General features: G+C 39.6%; 1 protein-coding gene across 2 annotated transcripts in view; it reads left to right on the forward strand.

Annotated features, from left to right (window-relative positions):
- LOC106963085 (adhesion G protein-coupled receptor A1) overlaps window positions 1-20,534 on the forward strand; it is a 65,526-nt gene that overhangs the window by 12,933 nt on the left and 32,059 nt on the right. For both annotated transcript variants that reach the window (XM_015057807.1, XM_015057808.1), the window contains one exon: window positions 13,787-13,914. In XM_015057807.1, coding sequence (XP_014913293.1) covers window positions 13,787-13,914 — 128 coding nt within the window. The remainder of the gene's footprint in view (window positions 1-13,786; window positions 13,915-20,534) is intronic.

Consider the following 20,534-nt stretch of genomic DNA (forward strand, 5'->3'; position numbering starts at 1 on the left):
GTGTTCAGAGCTTGGCTTACAGAAACACAATCACATGGCAGGTTGTGTTTTTTTTACTTTTACATCCCCTACAACCTTTTACTAAACACAAACACAATCTGTATTGTGTGACTTTTCTCTGCTGGATCAAAACAAAGTAGCTCAAAGCCGTTGAGAAGATGGAATAACATATACGTGTAAAATAAAAATCTGAATGTATGGAATGCATTTAATGAAATCAAATGCAATCAATTGCTTCTATAAGTCACCTAGTCAGTTAATAGACTGTGTTTAATTTAATCTGAATATAAATCCAGCTGTTTTCTGGAGGTGTTTTTGGAGGTTTTGTCATCGTGAAACCAGAGGAACAAAGTAGAAAGGCCTGGGGTAAAGTTTTGGAGAAGCTTAATGCACGATTTGGTTTTAAAACAGTGGCTAAAGAGGACTGATATCGTTCCAAAATGTAAACAGTACGGCACACCGTGAGCCTAACACAACATGGCTGTCCACCGAAACTGATGAGCTCAGCAAGGAATGATCAGAGAGGCAGAAAGCTGGTCTGAGTTGATTGGAAGGCGATGGAGCCAGAAAGACGACAGAAAGCAGACAAAGTCCTGAGACTGGGGCCGGGTTCCAGACGTACAGTCAGTTTAACAGGGTGGCTTAGACCAAAGCATATCTCCTGTTAGAATGACATGCATTTTACACTAAACAGCAAAGTTTACCACATCTGATTCAAAATCTGTCAAAACTTGAACATTAATTAGCAAATTATCTCTATCCATTCGGACAGAGCTGTTTTTCAGAAGATGACTTGGCGAGAAAGTCGGTCTCTGATTGGTTAAACTTTCCCCAAGAAACTTCCTGTAACAGCAGCAGAGGAAGGGAAATTAAAATACCACACTTTACATAACCTTCTGTAAAAAAGCATAACTTATTGTGTCTCCCACTTTAGAAACAAGAATCACTGTTTGTGGTAGTACTTTAATTTCCCTTTGGGATCAATAAAGTATTTCTGAATTGAATTGAATTTCAACAAACTGTGCCGGAGGTATGGATACTATTGCAAAGCACTGGATTTTTATATTTTGTGTAAAATGGTGTCAAGACCACATAGCTATACTCCTTCTTTTTTTACAACAAAAAATCTCATAACTGTGTAGTTTCTATGGTGATGGAGTCATCAAGGACCCAGCATTACATGTCTTTTTATGTATTTAGCCAGTTTAAATGGACACTGCTGGATGTTTGCGGCGGCCGTACAGAGAGAGCTCATGGAAATGGTGGACAGCAACAGATGTGTGTGAGCAAGAGACCTTTTCAGATCCACTGGGCGTGCACAGCAAAGAACCACACGCACAAGCCTAAGCTTATTTACCAGCTGAGACCTGAACAGCCAGCGAACGGAGCATTGTGTTGCTTTGCAGAGGCTGGCTTTAGAGAGCCTGCTCTCTGCCGCGGCGTCTTTAAGCGTCAGCGGAGCAAAGCCTGCAGAACACGGCCCTATTCTCATGAACTGTTGAAATAAAACTGTCAGGTTTTCATTTAAGGTATTTAGCTGGTGAGCAGAGGGAAGGAGCTGCGGGCCAGAGTAATGTATGCTCCCTCTCTGTGCGCCGAGTCGGGGAGCTTGAAAGCGGAGCGTGAGCGGGATGAGTTAAAGGGGCCGCGGCGCTTCTGCTGCTCGCGTGCTCCCGTTTGCCCTGTTCTTTCATCTGAGCGCCTGACTGCCAGCGCATGTGCTGGTACATACATGTGAGCAAAGCCAGCAGCGTCTATTTAGTCTTCCGTAGTGTGTGTAGCAACTGGAGGAGATGAGTCACCCTCTCAGACAACACCTACCTGCCCCTCTCTCACTCACACACACACACGCAGGCAGGAAGGCCATGAAAGAGAGGGTTAGCCTCCATCTGCTCTCTGCTGCCATGTTTTAAAGCAATCTTCTCTTTTATTTTTATTGATTCATATTCTTAGGTTGAGACGCTAGAAGATTTTTTTTTCATTACATGGTAGAGTAGGATTGCTGCTTCAGTGACCTCCACATTAAACCAAGGTTGTTTTTTATTTTTTATTTTTTTATTTTTGTGGATTCTCCTTTGTTGGTTCCAAAGTGGCAAATGTTGGGATTCTTCAAGTACAGAAACTAATAGATATATTACAATTTTTATTTGGCATTTGAGTCATTCCAGCATAGATGAAATCCTGGTTCTCAGGTCTTGATATCATATAAAATAATAACAAAAAAAATTAAATACAACAATATACAAACTATAGCAACATATTTAAAGGGAGCTGGCCAGGTTCAGAGTCTGAGGTTCGGAGTGAAGTGATGATGGTGGAACTGTTCAACAGTCTGACTGCAGAAGTTTCTGCAATGTGATTGACTGAGCTTTTGCTAACGAGCAATTGTACAGATGCACCTATTAAAGTGGCCAGTGAGTATCCATGTATAATCATGAAGTGACAATTCAATATTAAAATTAAAATTTACAAACAGTTTGCTCGTCGGTGAATCAGAAAAAAATCTGAGCACGTTGTGCGACGGTTATAAATACCAATAAATCTTGAGGTTTACATTCGAATAGTTGCTATAAATGAAAAAATATATATAAATAAATTATTTTCTATTTAAAAAAAAAATAACCATTTTGGAACTACTAGAGAAAAGTTTTTTGGTTTTATTTTGTTTACAATGCCAATTATTTAAAAATGTTAAGAGCGCAGCCTGGATGAAACAGAATAAAGAGCCCTGTGAAAATGTGAAGCAGCAGTTCGTGTGATTAGTTTGGGTTGTTCTAAGCATCCAATGTTTTGAACATGGGTGAAATTAGATGTCCTGGTTAAATAATCCTTATGCATAAATAAAAACTACAGAGAGTGAGAAGGACATTAGAGGCTTACAGTACATTAGGCAGCAGCCTCCCCCTGTTTTTATTTGTGTTTATATCAGTTGCTTCTTCTTCTTGTAGACATTTTTCTGCTTGTTAAATGGGAAGAGGGTCAGGGGGGTTTGCTTACATGAATTAGAAATTTGTACTTGTTTGTAAGGTTGAGCAAGTCATTCATTTATGAGTTGGTTCATTAAATGCAGTGCCGTGTTAAAGGACTTGCTCTTTTTTAATGCTTTTGCTTTTTTTTGTCAAAGTTTTAGATCCTTAGACTAATTTTAATCTCAAAGACTATCTCAGTTTTAAATCCTCTCATGCAGTTTGAGGGAATCTATATCTCCAACAACTAACACAGCTTTTGGACTGCCTGGCCAAAGTCTGGACTTACACCTCAGTCTGTCAAAATAACATTTTTTTCTGGATCTTAAATTGTCACATTGCGGTAAATCATGTTGTTTTGAGGCCATTTTCCAGTAACATATTAATAATGCCCTAATAAAGCAAGTTCTCCCTCTCTTTGACTAATAAACTTTAGTTTTGTACAGAACAGTCCACACTGGAACTGGAAGACATTTTAAATATCCAACAACAACAAACATCCTAAATAAAACAGAATTAATCACCAGAATGGAAATGATTGAGCTTATTTTAATTTATCATGCGATTAATGAATTGCTTATTGAGTCATGGCCCTTTGACATGATCCTAATCTGGCTAAAATATCCCCAATGTGACTGAACTGAAGCTGTTCTGCCAAACTCTTTCCACAGTGATCTGAACGACTCGATGCCGGTTCTCACAGATTCTGTTGGTGTCGCCATGGCTGGTACAACCAGTTATTAAATATAAGGGCTGATTACTTTTTTACTTAGCGAAATGTGAAAAAGATGTTGATTTTATTTTCCATTTTAAAAAAACAAACATTGTTTGGAAAACAGCCATTCCTGTTTATTCAGGTCATCACTGTTTGACAATAAAATGTGTTTAAATGGGAACATTTAGGCAAAAAGACAAAATACAGAATAAATTTGTAAGGGAGCAAATACTTTTTTTCATTGCACTCCGTCTGCATGGCACAGCAGCTGCAGTTCCTTTTTATTGAAATTAAGCCTAATGTCAAATGCAACACTTCTAATCTGCGGCTCTGGAGAAATTAACTCTAATGAAACAATGTCCCTCTGATGTATGAAGAGATAAATACAGCAAGACCGATGTGTCCATGAATCAAATTACACCGCTCATCTGAAAGGGGTTCATCCTTTATTCCCAGGCTCGACTTCCTCATCAGCTCATAGTGCTTATGGATTTGATTGATGCGTGCTTGATGCCAGGTGATTTGATTATTTGCCATGTTTACCTCCATCGGTGAGGCGCTGATAGCAAACGTGACCGCCTGTCGTGACTGCGAGCCGAGTGACAGCCACCAGGTACGGCTGATGACCTGCAGTAATGGTGCATGACCGTTTTTCTGCCTGTCGTCACTTTCACACTGTTTTTTTTTTTTTTTTTTTTTTTTTTTTGTGCTGCTACCATCTTGTCTCTGTTTGCCAATATGTATAGGCAAGCCCGAGTGGGTTTGATTTGCAAGCCCGCGCCGGTTCTGTTCCAGAGTTGGCGCGGCCACTCAAGGATGATAAAATACGTCGCTTGATAGAAACTTGGAGCCGGCAAGACACAGGCTGTTCACTGGAGGATTTTAATTTTGTTTTCTCTCACTCTTCCTCTTTTATTTCCCTCCCTTACAGTTTGTGCACTCTTGCATGCACCAGTGTGATTACGACGGGAAAGGTGGAATGTTCTCCAGCTGATGGTCCTGGAATTTAAACGACAGCAGTTGCAAACAAAATCCTTTTAACATCTGGGAGGCACTTACTTGAGGGTTTTACAAGATGTGCAATTCATCATCTCCACCAGTTATCATGTAAATCCAAGACATTCAGCCTTTAAGTGCTCACTGATCAGCAGTGTACTTGTCCCTTTGGATTTTGTGGGCTTGATAAAATTGCACCAACTGTGCCTGCAGGAGATTATGGATCAAGTTTAATTGACTCTGGTAATCTGATTTTGGCATGGAGACGGAGAATACTAGATTAAAGTTGTATCTCCAGCACAAACAAGGGATCAGTGCTGTGTTTAGTCACTGAGGCTTGTGGACAGTTGAGGCATGTTTCGATATAACATGCCAGCTCCAATCCAGGGTAAGTCCAAGCCAAACTGACCTGTGTGCTAATACAGTCCCCTGGCTGTAATGAATTGCAGTGTCAAAGGGTGTAGCCACATTAACCTGTCAGTCAGACGCAGTAGTTAAGTGTTTACAGTGCTGTGATGTAAAATGATGGGAGTAATGACAATAACCTGAGTGGAGGAGCTACATGTGACGCTTTCTTCAGCTGACATGCTGCTATTGGCTTTGGCTGTAAAGAAATACAACAGGGAAGAGATGATCAGAGCACACTGCAAGCTAACACCAATAGCCTATCGATCATCACGACAGCCAAGCCAACAAGGGAGCCGCAGCTTCGCAGTCTGGATCAGCTGCACGGCACAGATGTATCTCCGGATAATTGGGAAAAACATGTATCTGTGTCTGTACATTTAAGTCTGGGTGTACAGTTACCTCCAAAGGTATCCGCATCCCTTGAAATGTTTGACATTTTCTCGTCTTACAGCCACAAACCTCAGTATGCCTTGTTGTGACTTTAATCTTGGTCTCTGCTGACCAGAGCTCTTCTCTCTGAGTGTTGGCTCTGTCCCCTACATGACTTTCAGCAAACCTCAAGCAGGATGGCTCCATGAAGGCTGTGCATGTGGAGCAGATTGTTAAATGTTCGCCACAATAGATTCTCCCACCTGAGCTGTTGGCATCTACAGCCCCTCCAGAGTTTCCAGTTTCTGTTATTACCGTCTTTGGCCCAGTCCTTCAGTTTCAGACATCCCGGTGTAAAGGAGTGTGTGAAGGAAAGTGCAAGTCGTTTCTTAGATTCCTGGTCATCGATATTTTTAAAGTAAACACATTTTGTTGCTTTTATCTGTTTGTTTGTGATTTCATGGGATGATATGCTTGGAATTTTACAACATAACCAGATTAGCACCACAGAATATTTCTTCAGATTTCCACATGCTTTTTACATTACTGGCATGAAGAAATGTTTCGATTGCCTCGGTTGCAGACTCTTAGTTTAGATGGACGGCCATGTTTTGTTGCTTTTTAAGCTAATCAATACTCTATGTCTCGATGATGCATCGAATACTGCTGCTTGCAGTGATTAAAGTCTGGGATGTAGTTTTTCATTTCTAATGCTCTTTGTTCACTAATGTTCTCAAACAAACCTCAGAGTCCTGAATAGAGCAGGTGGAATCATACAGAGGTTTTAGAAAATGTAATAAATTTCAAGGGATATTAATGTTTTTGCAGGAAACTGTGTGAACGTATGTATTTATTACTGTGGAGTGAAAATAAAATTCACAGAGGAGATCACCAAATGCTAATTAGTAACAACTAGCAAAGTTGCATGATAAATATAAGTTTTTTCGCACAAAAAACAAGGCCAGATGTTTATTTTCATTTTATTTCTTTTACAACAGGTGATATTCTGCACACAGAAGCATGAAGGTTGGAGGTGGGGGTATGGGTGAATCTGTGAATCAGTGCAGAAGATGTGGGATGCAATGCCAGGAGGACAATGTGAAAATCGATGCGTTTTCTTTAAAGCCCGTCAGTGTGAGTTGTGTTGGTGCTGACAGAACCGAGAAGCATGTTCAAAGCAACATACAGAGAATAGTGTATTAAGTCGAGGGATTTATCTACCTGTATGCACTGTCTGGCCTCTGATCTTCTGGAAAGTTTAACAGCAACTTGAATATGTGCGCTTTTGAGACTTTTATCCTTACATATGACTTTTCAAGAATCTACAAACTTTTTAGCGCATGCGTAAAAAACAAAAGCTCCTGCTTTTCCAGTCTGCGTTCTGTATGGGTATCACATTGTGCGGTCATCCTTCTTGGCCCTTCCTTCTGGGGCCTTTGGCTGTTTCCCAAATGTCACAGCAAGATCACAAACGCTGCTTCTGAGAGCCACATGTATAACAGATCAGCCTGTTGTCCTTCTAAACGTTTAGCTCTGAACGGATCCATCTGCTGACAGACACCGACTCGTTTTAACCGTCTTCCTTTCTTCCACTTCTCCTCCATCCCATTCAGCTCTAAGGTCGTTTTAAATTGCCTGTCACTGTTTTACTCTATGCAGAGCATTAAAATTAGAGCTACGTTCCAGGCTGCAGCTAGTCCTCACCTCTCTGTTATTATAGGCATTTTGGCTAAATTATAGTAAAATCTCAGTGTTTTCCTAATTGGAAAATGTCACTTCAGATTTATAGACCTGCTGCTCTAATATTTAGGGTTTTAGTTAAGAGATGAATTTACAAACCTTTTCATTAACAACTAGCTCTTGTTTTTTAATGCCATATTAAGTGTTTTATCCATGTGTGGCCAATAACCAAAAACACAGTGTTTTATATCGGATAATAAATTATTAGATTTGATTAAACTCAAATAAAGATTAAAAAAATAACTGCAAAATATTTGCTAGTGATTACAAAGTAATTAAGAGATTTTCAGCTCTGCTTCCACTCAATCTAATCAGCAATGAAAAGCAGACTCTTAAGTACTCCGACTTTCTGAAAAATAGTGTTTTATGAATTTATGTGGAAAACAGCTCAGATACTGAGTTTCTCCTGCAGCTGGAACCCAGATGTCAGCACAGGGTTCGCTTTGCTCATCTTTAAAAAGTTCAGCTGGGTGGTGACATTGTTTTTTTTTCTGTTTTTCATTAGAAAATAACACATTCTCACATTTTGCTGATCTTTAGGGAGTTTAACAAGCACTCCATTTGCAGAACAGTTTCACATTATGTATCATAGTCTACTTACTAACACCCCTGTGAAAAGACTTCAAATACAGTCCTGTTGAATTCCAGTTACATAATTTCACATTGAAGAATGCCTAAAACTTTGACTTTTAATTTGGATAACTTTATTTAATGAAAATAAATCCTGTGGTTGTAGCAGACAGAGGGAGCTGACCATCCCTCCTCACACTGTCTGTGTTGTAATTGTAATGTTTGTGGTTTGGACCTCAGGAAGAATGACCTCTACTGTCGTGATGGGATCCTTAAATACACAAACAAATAAACAATTTGTGTTGATTTCAGTTTTTGGTCCTTATCCTGATGAAGAAGCCAAAGACAAAGAATTTTCAGCTTCTAGCCGAAACCACGTGATTTGTTATTTTTAATATTCTGGTATATTTTTTGTGGTTGGACCGCGGTGCCTTGCGGTGAGACGGTTCTGGACTTGAATCCCAGCCTGGGCCTTTCTGGATGTATTTTTTCCCTGTGCATACATTGGTTCTCTCAGAGTTCTCCATCTTCCTCATACAGTGGAAAAACATAACTGTTAGGATAATGGGTCTCTCTGAAATTTCCTTGTGGTATCAGTGGTTAGTGTTTGTGCATAGCTATTGTGACCCTGTTGCTCTTTGTTGGACCCCAGGACAGATAGACGATCATTTATATAACATTATATCTTGTACATGTATCTGTATTTACTCTGTTTAGTTGTTACACCTGCTGCTGACTTTTATTTATTGGGTTGATCTGTGGTTACAGACTGACATTCTGAATTAACATTATAGTGATTATCACTTCACGTCCCTTGAAACCATTCGCCTTCTTACGTCTCACTTGAAGCCATTTTGTCAGAGCTGCCATCACTCATCATCACCTTTAATATTTCACAGTGTTTTAGCTCGGCTTGCTTTCAACAATGTAACAGCTAATTTCTAATGAAAGCTGTTTTCTATGCCCTGTAGTGAAATTGATATTACAATTTTTTATACTATTGACTGCTGTTTGTTTTAAAATTGTTGTCTTCTTTCCTCTTTCCCGTTAAAAATTAGCAGAAACTGAGCTGAAGCCATTTACAGTCGGAACATCTTTGTGGTATTGTGTTTTTCTCCCAAAAGGACCGTTTGCTTCCGTACGCTTTCTGTTTGCTCACAGTAACTGTTCATTTGATTGGTGGCTGAAGTTGGAGTTTTATAGCTTCTGTTTATTTATGTAGAGAAATTTCACAACCAGAGTCCTCTACAGAAAAAAGCAAATTGGGTTATTCAAATCCAGTGGCACACAGTCAAATGTAATCCAAGCATAATGCAGTTCTTATATATTGGAGGCTTACAGCATATCAGGATGTCAGACATGGAGAACATTTGTCAGTGTTGTGTTTTTACTGTGATCTGCATGTATTTTTGATAAGTTTGTGAAACCCATAATACTTCAAATATAAACCCTGCAGTTTACTGTTTTATAAACATTGGTTATAAAATCATTTTAATGCTATGAGTAGCTTCGTGGATCTTTTATAACATGAGCACCATGTGGATGCCGTCCTCTCATTGCCATGGCATCCACTGACAGTGGGTAGGACGCCTGTTGCAGCAGCATTGTGTTTTATTTGCTTCATGATGACTCACAGTCAATGTTTTCCACCATCATTATCACCCTTGTAATCAGATGTTGCTTGGAAAAACCTTCAGCGACCTTTGTGATTGTATACCCAGCTGTCTACTGACAGCAGACACCGAGTTGCATTTACACAGCGTACCTGTAAAATGCCTGTTCATTTATGCCTCGTATCTGTTATTTTGTTTCTGATGAGCAAAATAAACATTTGGTGATTTTTTTTAATATGTGTTATCAAGACAAAACAGTGTAGATGTGGCCAAAGTGGTTGAATAATTTATGTCGTAGATGGATTTTTTACTTTTCTTTTTTCCAGAGTTAAATGATTACACAACAAAAGTTATATGCTAGGTTATGCATACATACTAAAATACATGCATAACATGGAAAAACTGTCCTTAGCACTAGCGGTATATACATTTATCATTTGGTTTATCCTTATTGTGAAAAACCTTTATTGTGATAAGAATTTTGAATTATTCTGATTACATTAAATTTAAATTTTTATAATTTTTTTGGTTGTGATTCCAGGGTAGAACTCTACAGCATAATGCTGCCACCACCATATGGTACAACATCAGATTCAAAAGCTTTGCTTTGATTTTTTTTAACATTGTGGCCAAAAAGCTAAATTTTTGTCTGATATGGTCATAGAACCTGTTGTCTACATGTGCTGCTGCACATTCCAGTTAGATTTGCATTTTAAGGCAGGGTTTCTGCAGAAACCATGGTTTCTGGTCAGCACCTCTACCATCCACAGAGCTAATATTAGCCAAAATGCTAATTGGCTCTGTTTTAGGGCAGGGTTTCGACATCAGTTCATTTCCAAGCAGATCTTCGAACCTCAACACTGTGTCTTGCAAGGATTTTTATTATAGAGGAGATATTAGTTACCATGTTTTTTTTCCCTGAGTTTTGGCCTTGGATATTTTGTTACCGTATGAATGAAGAAGGTTTGTGACAAACTATTTCCTGGTAGCGATTCAGATAGTAGTAGCTCTCAGGACAAGAGCACTTCCTCTGAGTGCAATGTTTTCGATGCTCTTCTTTTTGAACCTTCCCCAGCTGGGAAGCAAACTTCCCCGACTGGGGAAGTTCTTCGTGAGCCTTTCCCGGCTGGGGAAGTTGGCTTCTCTGAGTACAATGTTTTCAATGCTTTTCTTTTTTAACCTTCCCCAGCAGTTGAGTCTGAAAGCTCAACTTTTGCTTTTGCATTTCAAGACGGTAGCCATGAAGAGAGCCCTGTCCAGACCACTGTCCTACGGAACGATTTGGCCAATCTTCCCTGTGAGGAGACAGTTGAGTCTGAAAGCTCAAGTTTTGCTTTGAAGAAGACGGCATTAGAAGTCAGTAGCCATGAAGAGAGAGCGCTGTCCTAGGGAACAATTTCTCCAATCTTCCAAAAGAGCAAACTTCTCTGGCTGGGAAAGTTTGCTTTGCAGTAGATAACGTTCTCTCAGAAACCACAGATGTCGTAAAGAATGAAATCGGCAGAAATGAAGAAAGCTACATTGACAGTTTTTGTACGTTTTCCAATTCGTTCAGAAATTGTTGGATTAATGCAAGTATTCAAGGCTTACTGAACTTGAGTTTTACTAGAAAGTGCCTTTCTCAGAATCCCCAAAAATCCTGCCGATCATCTTCAGCCACTCCGTTATGTGTCAGTCTGATCCATTCAGCAATTCACAATCCGGAGAAATATTTTTTCCCACTGGAAATCTACCGGGTTCAGATGGAACTGAGGCGGAGTGAACTGTTGTCAGACATGGGGAACGACTACCAAATTTCATATTTACTGGAAGCTGTTTTAGACTGGCTAAATTCAAGTGACAGAAACATGGATATGCTAATGAACAGTGAGAAAACCTGTGAAAGGTGCAAGGGAGATTTCATAGACCTCTTGAAGAGCAGTGCCCTCGTTGTTCAGCCTGCAAAACGTCTCATCAGGATCGCCTCTTTGTTTAGCTGTTGGGTGGATTATGGTAGGGAAACTCGCTGTTCATGCTGCAAGTCAGTCTTTAGCAGAAAGAACTTCCTCAGTAAAAATGAAGCGATAGTCTTGTTTCTGCCACGGTCGGCCAGGTCTGTCGAATCCAACACGTCCAGTGATTCCAAATGCAACTATTGACGTTCCTGGACAAAGTGGAAATTGGCTGTTCCGTCTTTCCTCCATCATCTGCTGTGATTCAGAGCAGACCCACTTCTACACAAATCTTATGAGTGGACAACGGACGTTTAAGCCTGATGATGACTGCGTTTCGTTTGCAGGTGGCTACTGCAAAGAAGAGATTTACAAAAGGGGATTTGTTTATATTTATGAGAAGCATGCACCAAATGTGATGTCTTCCCTGCTCCTCCTGTCCAAAGCTGTGATGGTTACATGGTGCCCGGTGTTTTTGTTTGAGACCATCCATGTCATGTCCCTCATCTCCCTTATTCCCTGCAGCTGCGTTGCTCCCTGATTGTTTCCCTTCTTAAGCCTCATCGAACGCTTTCAGCAAGTAGTTTCTAGCTCTCCCTTCTCGCCCTCTGTGTTACTGCCTCGCCCTTGTCCTCTGGATTTGCCCCTTTTGCCTTACCCTTGTCAGACTGCTGTTTTGCCTACCCGGATCTCGACCCAAGCCTGTTTCTTTGACACCGCTCACGCTCACTCCCTCAGACTCTGCTCTCTTCCTCATTGTGTATGACCTCGGCCCAGCTGACCAAGAACTTGTATCTGGTCTTAATACCTCTAGCTTGGTAATGGCTCTCTCTACAGTACCGTGCCACTCCTGTGTGGCCGTCGAGTCCATAGTGGCCAGATTATACTGTAAAAGCACCCTAGGAGGACCCGAAATCAGCCACAAGACAGAAGTGAGCAGAAACCTCAGATTTTTATTAGAGACAGCTAAGAGTGGCACAATGGATAGTCAGCTATAGCACTGGCTGATGCAGGGCAGCGTACTCACACCGTGGAATCAGAGGTATTAAAAAAGGCACCTATTATTCTACACATGGTCTGCAGTCAGTCACTGCCTCCATGCATTGCTATGGGTCGGCCCCAATAAAGAGGTGCTCTATTGGGTGTAGAAGAATAGGTCAGTCACTGCCTCCATGCATTGCTTTGGGCAGGCCCCAATTAAGCTTCTGGAAACGCCTTCCCAAAACTCTGACGTCAGCCCTACTAAAAGTTTTCATGCTTAACAACTGCATTTGTGTCAGGAAACAATTCTTGGTTTTAAATGTATTTGAAATTGCTTTGTTATGTAATCATTTTACTCTGGAAAACAGTGGCTGGTCTGAATGCATCAGGTTTTCCATCCTGAATGAATGGATTCTTATAACCAGAAGTGAATTTCTATATGTATGTGGGTAAAACATTACAAATGTCTTTTTGGGACTGAACTATTTTTTACAGAATATATTATTTTAAAATCTAAGGCTTAAAAGATCTACTGAATGGATTAGGATTCAGGATGGATTTATAATCCCAACAATCAGCAGTCTACTTTGGAACGGTGCTGGTAAAAGCTCTGAGTCAGGTCGCAACCCCTCGCAGGTCCAGACAGGCTCATCGGCCTTTTGGATAAACACGGTGAGGGAATCTCCCACCGGGCTCGTTTCTGAGACAATGATAGAGCCAGACAGCTTGTATGTGGATCACTCTCCGAGACACAAAGTCACACCGAGCTGGCGGGGCTTATGGAGATAAGGTGCACTTTATTTAGCAACTTCAACATGATGGAGCCAAAAATCACGACATCACTCTTCATTTTGCCTCGATCGGTGCCAGACAGTGCGTTGGCTGCATACAGGGTGAGACTGGATTGTTTTCAAAGGCCCCAGTTTGCTCTTGTGCAGATCTAAAGCTGACAGGAACTCTTACAAAGAACTTCGCATCCTTACAGATTTAAGCTGTAACAGTCACAGTTTGTGCCACAACTGAACGACATTTTTGCGAAATTTATTTCACCGTCACATTCATTGTATTATATTTTCTCTCCCCATTTGTTTTCTTTAATCTATTTCTGGTCCAGAATTTTCTCTGCTGGCAGCCTGGGAAGCTTATGATATTTTTGCATTCAGTCACTCTGCCAAACATTGTCAGCTTAATGCCTGAAATGCTGAATGTAAATGCAGAGGGAAGACTATTCGCTCGACACGGTTGTTTCTCCTTTGTAGTGATTTGGACAGCATTCGAACTCAGAGACGTTTCCTCGACGTTTATTTGTGTTTTGCTCACATATCTCATCAGAGCTCTATGCTGTGAATATGTATCCTAGGAGCTCATTATGTGTCATTATGGGATTTTTTTTCCCAAAGTTTCTTTCATTTTTCACACCAAGTTTTTACTGACTGATGGTTTTTCATGGCGCTGATAGTGACAATGTTTTTCTTGTTTACTTTTTCTGTGCTTCAGGATTTGAAGAAGGTGCTCTCTTTCCCCCCTTACCCCGGGGAGTTTCTGCACCCGGTCGTGTACGCCTGCACGGCGGTCATGTTGCTCTGCCTCTTCGCCTCCATCATCACGTACATAGTGCACCACAGGTAAGAGGAAATCTCATAAACTGGATAACATGCCTGCTACATTCGAGGTTTAATCCTCTTCAGCCTGGCGTGCTGAAATTTAAATTCACAGTCATTAACTCCACCTCAGCGTTTGGACAAGCGGGCAGACGGTTACATAATCTCCTAATTTCTCACCTTTTTTTCCAGCCTCATGGTGGTTTGTGACTCCTCTGCTCACTGGGGTGTGAGTCAGATGCTTTAGGCTGCTGTTAAGCCCTACAATCTGTCTAAGAGGATATAAAACATGTACACATTAGTGTCTGTGGTAAAGCATGTGTTTTAGTCCATCATAAGACAAACACATGCCCCTAACGGATTTGTTAGGAGGTATAGAGGCCACCTTTGTTGCTTTGTATCTGAACGAGGTGAGAACAGAGAAGCAGGCATTTTGTAGTGTACCTTCAGCCTTTTTTTAGGTTTATAAAGTAGAAGTTTGCTCCACTAGAATATAGTTTAAGTGCAGCAATAAGTCATTTTGCTAATTGCTGTGTTTTATATGCAGTGTTTGTGAATTAAAACGATACAATGTTGAACTTTTTTCGCCGTTCAGATATATCCCGTTGAACTAGGAAACAAATTTGTTAGCAGCAGAAATAAAAACATTAAAGAAACATCAGCCATAACCGTATTACTGCTCATATTCCATCAACATTTTACTTGACACTAAATGTATTATTTTGGTTACTGGAAGTCCAATGAGATATTAGTGTGACCCTTTTTTATTGGTGTTACATCTAAAAGTATCTGCTAAACATCTGATTTTTGAACAAGGTGAGAAACTGTGCAACTAGTTTCATCAACAAGTTTCCAACAGGTTTTAGGCTGTGTGTATTATGCTTACATCAGTAACCCATATCTTGAAAACTGCTCAAACCACAAGCATCTTCAAGTTTTCTTTTGGCAAAAAGAACATCAGTTCCTGTTTAGGCTAGAAGCAAAAAAAAAAAAGAAAGTCCATATTTTAAGGTGTGATGGCAGATTTTTATGTTTTGCACACACAGTTAGAGGGGATTTTCCTTCAATGTAGCTCACATTAACGAACTCTTCCACCTCCTCCACACCTCCCACTAGGCTCTCCCTAACACTAAAACACATCTCTGTTTAGTAACACTTCAGTATCACTCCAGCAGACTGACAGGATCCAAGCCGTGAAGCGCTGGGACTGGGTGTTAAATGGGCAGAATGCAAGACAGTTCAGTGATAGACACCGCATGGAGTGGGAGCGCATGTAGAAATAGATTTACCCACAATGATGTGTGTGTTGACTTCCTTTTCCAACAACAAGGCATTTCAGCACAGAATTTGTGATTATTGGTAAACGTAAGACGTTGGAGCGAAGGGAAATTCACAGCAGTTGGTATAATTTCCTTAAACCCGAAATCCTTTGAAAGCAACTGACACAATTTACATCAAAAGTGTTCACAGTCAGGACAAATTAACAAATACTTGAATCAGACTGCAGCAGTCAGAGACATTTTCCAACACTTCACAGTTTACATGCCAGCATATTTAGAAATTTTACAAATCAAACTGTGGTGAATTAGGTGTGAACCTCTGGTGTTTGCAGAGGTTGGGACCAAGTAGCTGGAATCCACAAATACTGGAGACTTATCTAAGAATGCATTCATCTGCTTATTGTAATAGTTCAAACACAAAATATACCATAATATGCATTAATATGCACAATGAAATGGTCCAGCCGTAGAAGCTAATAGCAAAGGTCTTCCTCATGGCGCTATTGAGGTACAGCCAATCATCACCAAGGAAAATAAATAGTCCTCCTTTATTGGCTGTTTTCCAAACGCCAGCCAATAGTGTGCCAATAATCATTGTGCCTAGATATCTGTGCTTCTCAAGCTTTTAGACGAGCTCTATGAAAAAAATGACATGTAGGCAAATTTACCACAAAATACTTTGGAGTTACTTCCACAGAAAATGAATCTACGCAAACTGAACTATGATTATGTGGGAGTCCACTGTAGACATAAAACATGTTAAGAAAATGGGATATAATTGATCAATCATTTATGTATTGTGAATAATGTTAAGGGTAAATATTTTTTTCTTAATCACTAAGATCTATGTAATTTCCTACTTCACAGAGGAGAATAATGTTCATATGGTGAATATATGACATTTTAACGAAAGCTTCAATTTCAAGGAGGGTCCAGTAGAATCCAGATTTATCAGGAATTGCACTTATGTATTTTATTAATGAAACAACCAAACATTAACCATGAAGTTAAAAAATGTCTGAAGGAACTTGGTGCTCAAAATAATTGTTGATGTTTCAGAGAAACGGGAGGAGTGATTCATCCTGGCCTCTGCTGGACGGCCACAATAAATCTGATAAGAAAACTGCTGATAAAAAACCCAACATTGTTTTTCTCTTATTTGAAACTCCAAAAGTAGTTTTGCGTTTTCTTTCTGCCACTGTCTCTGAATGTCAAATAGATTGATGGGAGAAACTTCGCCTGTGTGTTTTTACAGTCTGCTCTCTGTCAGACGCTATAAAACCACATCGTTTTCACTTTTTGTGTCTTTTATTACTTCATTCGGCTGCAGCTGCCTCCTGGCAAAGTTCACTGATGCAGATGTCTCTAAGGAAAGAACCTTCATTACCTGTGTTTTTTTTTCTGCCTTAGGGTTGTTGTTTTTTTTTTTTTACTTTGCTAAAAAAGCAGCATAAACAACATTTTAAAATTATTTAATTCATTTAGCGTGTTGTCGAGCCTTAGGTAGCAGCACAGATTCACTGTGAAATCAGACCTCAGTTTAAATTGTTAATCTTCTTACAGTAAATGTGTCAACTTTTCTGCTGCCTGCAAATTATTTTGAAGTCATCACCACAGGTTTTGCTTAGCAACAGCAGTCAAATGCAGTTATGGCAATCTCTTGGCGCGTACGTACCGCCATGTGCTACGTTTTAGCTGTTCTATTATTTGAATTATCAGCAGTGCTTTGCAGAAGTATTCATCACCTTGAGCTTTTTCACAGTTTGTCACTTTGTGTATTGCACTGGGGCTTTATAGAAGTAGAACATGGTTATGAAGTGGAAGGAAAACGATACATGATTTTCTTTTTAAATTGTCAGTGTAAACAAAACAAAAACAGACTGGTGTGTTCTTGTTTTCAGTCAGTGCTTTGTATAGCCATCTTTCAGTGCTGTTACAGTACTTGGGTAATGTCGGTAGGCCTGTTCTGACCAGTTTGTTTTCTGTTCTCATTTGCAAAATAGCTCAAGCTCATTCAGATTGGTTGAAGAGCATCCCTGAAAATGATGTTCCAGACATCGTCGTAGTTTCTCAGATTGATTTAAACGGACCTGCTTTGACCTGACCCATCCTGCTGTAGCTCTGACTGTCAGTCCAGGGTTGGTTTCCTGCTGAAGGTGAATATCCTCACCAGCGTCGAACAGGTTTCCTTCAGGATCGCCATGTTTTTAGTTTCCTCGCAAGTCTGACCTGCTTTCCTGTGTTGCTAACAAAAATGATCCTCACATCATGATGCTGCCACCACTGTGTTTCATGACAGACAGGGTTTTTTTTACTTCAGAAGTTGTATGTTGGCTTCATTAAAAGCAATCACCTTTCACAGTTTTCTTGGCAAGACTTGGTTTGTGCATGAAGAACTTCTTTTGACTTTTTCTTGCCACTGTTCCATAAAAACCCAATTTATGACGTTTATGACCAACAGTTGTGTTCGTCTCCTCCTTTATCTTTATGATCCAGTTTGTTCATAAACATACTGATGCTGAGATTACCCATCAGATAAATTATGCACAGTTGGATTTGATTTAACAATGATGTGACTTCTAGGTTTTTACTTGCACTAGATTTTATTTGAGAGTAAAAGAGGAAGAATAAAAATGCATCTTTTTCAGATTTTTATTTTGATTATGAAAGTATTTTTAATTTCCACTTCAGGAAGATTTCCCGCTGTGACTCTAATAAACTTTGTGCAAAAATGCTTAAGATATTTATAGACTAAATAACTAATTTAGCAGAAGTCCTTTAGCTTATTCAACCTTTCTGTCATAACAGACATCCATTATATCAACCTTCTTCATATTCATTTTGTTTCTTCTCCAGCAGAATGGGACACAGTTCGTTAAACAGAGCAGAATTAGTTTCTTTCATATCGTCTTGTTAATTCCAGCCACGGATCTTTATCTTATCCTCACTCTTGTCTCTTTTTCTGACTTAATAAATATGCATTAGACTGTAACCACTTCCATTGCAGCTTGTTACCAAGCCTGCGCTCTTCGGTTTATGAGACATCAGCAGGACGTTTGGCTTGGCTAAACCTCGTCCATGTAAAACGTCTTATATTGCAGGCTGTTGCTTTATTGCCCCTTGCATTTGTTGGAGCGGCTGGTTCTGAGGTGAGGGAGTAGTTGCAGAGCCGGGGCTGTTTTATCCCCCACCAACCCTCTGAGAGATGGAGATATGGAGGGTTGCCAGGTTAATGTACTTGACCCAATGAAAGCCCGCAGCAGAACCTGTGAAAACCTCTTCCAGGGAGGCCAGCAGCCACCCTGATTTATGTGCCTGGTGCTGGATGGACTGGAACTCAGCAGCAGCTCTAATTCTCCCTCCCCTTTGCAGAAGTCGGTGAGGCCCGGCCCCAGACACGCCTCCAGGCTCCAGCAGCCGCTGCTTCATCTACAGTGGGCTCACGTGCAGCCGGGGCTCTACTCCTCCATTTTGGGGAGGGAAGATTCCCACAGCAGGGTTATGTAATTTCAAACGGGGACAGTGACTGAATCAACAACAAAAAATAAATAAATTAGAAAAATAAAGCAATATGAGCTGACAGAGGACGCGAATTAAAAGATTAGATGGTCTGCTAACTCACAGCCCAGAAAACATGTTGGAAATGTCTGACCTATTTAGCCAAGTCTTCTAACAACTGGGTGGAAACCAGTGATGTGGGCTGAGTGCCCAGCTTAGGGCTGCATGGACCCTGATTGGTCACATACTTCTCAAAGTGGAAGTGCATTTACATCAAAAACTCCTTTAAAGTTTGGAAAAGTATGAAACAGACTGGAATTTGATTCAAGTATTCCTTCCTTCCTTGTGTCTATTATCTGTCTCTCTTTGTGTCTGTGATGTTTTTATGTATTAAGGTGCATGTAAAGGAATTTGGAAAGTGGAGTATGGAAAAGTCTGGAATGTTATCCTTCAAAGATTTGAACATCTAACTTTATCCAGCCATCTTAAAAAATATAATGATCTATCTAGCTCATTATGAAACCCAGCAGAGCGATTGTTGCACATAGAGCTATAATTACTAGATGTGTGAGTTTCGGTGAGTAGGTTGTGTGGGAATGTTGCAGGCTTAGTGATAAAGTCATACTGGAGGATGAAAATGCACACTTACTGTGGTAAAACAAATGAAATTGATCCTGTCCTGTTTGGTGCCTAACTGAGCCATGTGGCTCAGTGAAGAGTTCACATTTCACAACCTGTCCTATTCATTCCTTTATTTTGTGAAGTGCTGAAAGAGCATCTATCTGAACTTCAGCCTTCTAAGGCTCCGTCACTAAATGGAGCAGCTGGGTTTGTTCTCGCTTCTCCAGCTTTGCCTTCTTTAGATCTCATGAATCATACGATTTAAAAAGCAGAAGAAGAAACAGTCTTAAAAAGTGCATCAGTGGTGTTATTTTGAATATAAAATATCTAATTGTGTAAATGTTGATCAGTTTGTTTTTAATTAACTAATTATTATAAATTCTCAATTAACTAAACAATTGGTCTTAATTTTGTTTCAGTTCTATAGGTGAATGTTTAGTGTGAATTAAGTCTTTGCAGACCTTCTTGAACTTTATTCATTTTGAACTGAAGTGAAATTGGAAAAAGAAACAATATTTCATAATTTATACATTAAAACTCCCTGTGGAGTATTCTGCCAGTGTGGAGCTAATAAATGAGAACCAGGATTTATATTTGTAGAAAATTATATAAAGGACAAACAAACAACTGTAACTTTCTAAGTACTATATATAGAGACTACACCAACACCACCAACTATGGTGGCCAGTAATCTGTTCTTTCTCTACAAATATCTCTGTCTTCCAATCACTGCTCTGTTTTTTTTCTGTTGGGTCATAAATTGCACAAAGTTACATTTTGGGACTCAATGCAGCAATATCTGATAATATGCTAGAATATTGTTCATCACATTTTTAAGGATCTCTTAATCTTGTTTTAATCCGGATCTGATCTACCCCAATCCTGATCAGTTTTATAATTTTACTTTACAGTTTTCTCAAACTAGGACATGTAGAAATCCTGTCAAACCAGTAAAATGTATATTTCACCTTTATTATAATTATAATCTATCCTAAGTCATTAATTAAGTATGACCAAAGAGTTCAATGTAAAAGAGTTAGGCAAAGCTATTTCGACTCCTTTTGACATTGTACTTTTTAGAAATAGTTCTTAAAAAGTAAGGAAAAGGAATAAAAGTTTGTAAATAAAGGCATAATTAAATCATTTTTGGAAGAAAATAACAGATGACATCATAATACATTTAAAAAATTGCAAATTTGAAGATGAGACAACCTTTAAAAATCCCGTCCTGCCCTCATTCTACAC

The sequence above is a fragment of the Poecilia latipinna genome, unplaced genomic scaffold (assembly GCF_001443285.1).
Source record: "Poecilia latipinna isolate Pla-1442-1.1 unplaced genomic scaffold, P_latipinna-1.0 Scaffold1493, whole genome shotgun sequence".
Lineage (NCBI taxonomy): Eukaryota > Metazoa > Chordata > Actinopteri > Cyprinodontiformes > Poeciliidae > Poecilia > Poecilia latipinna.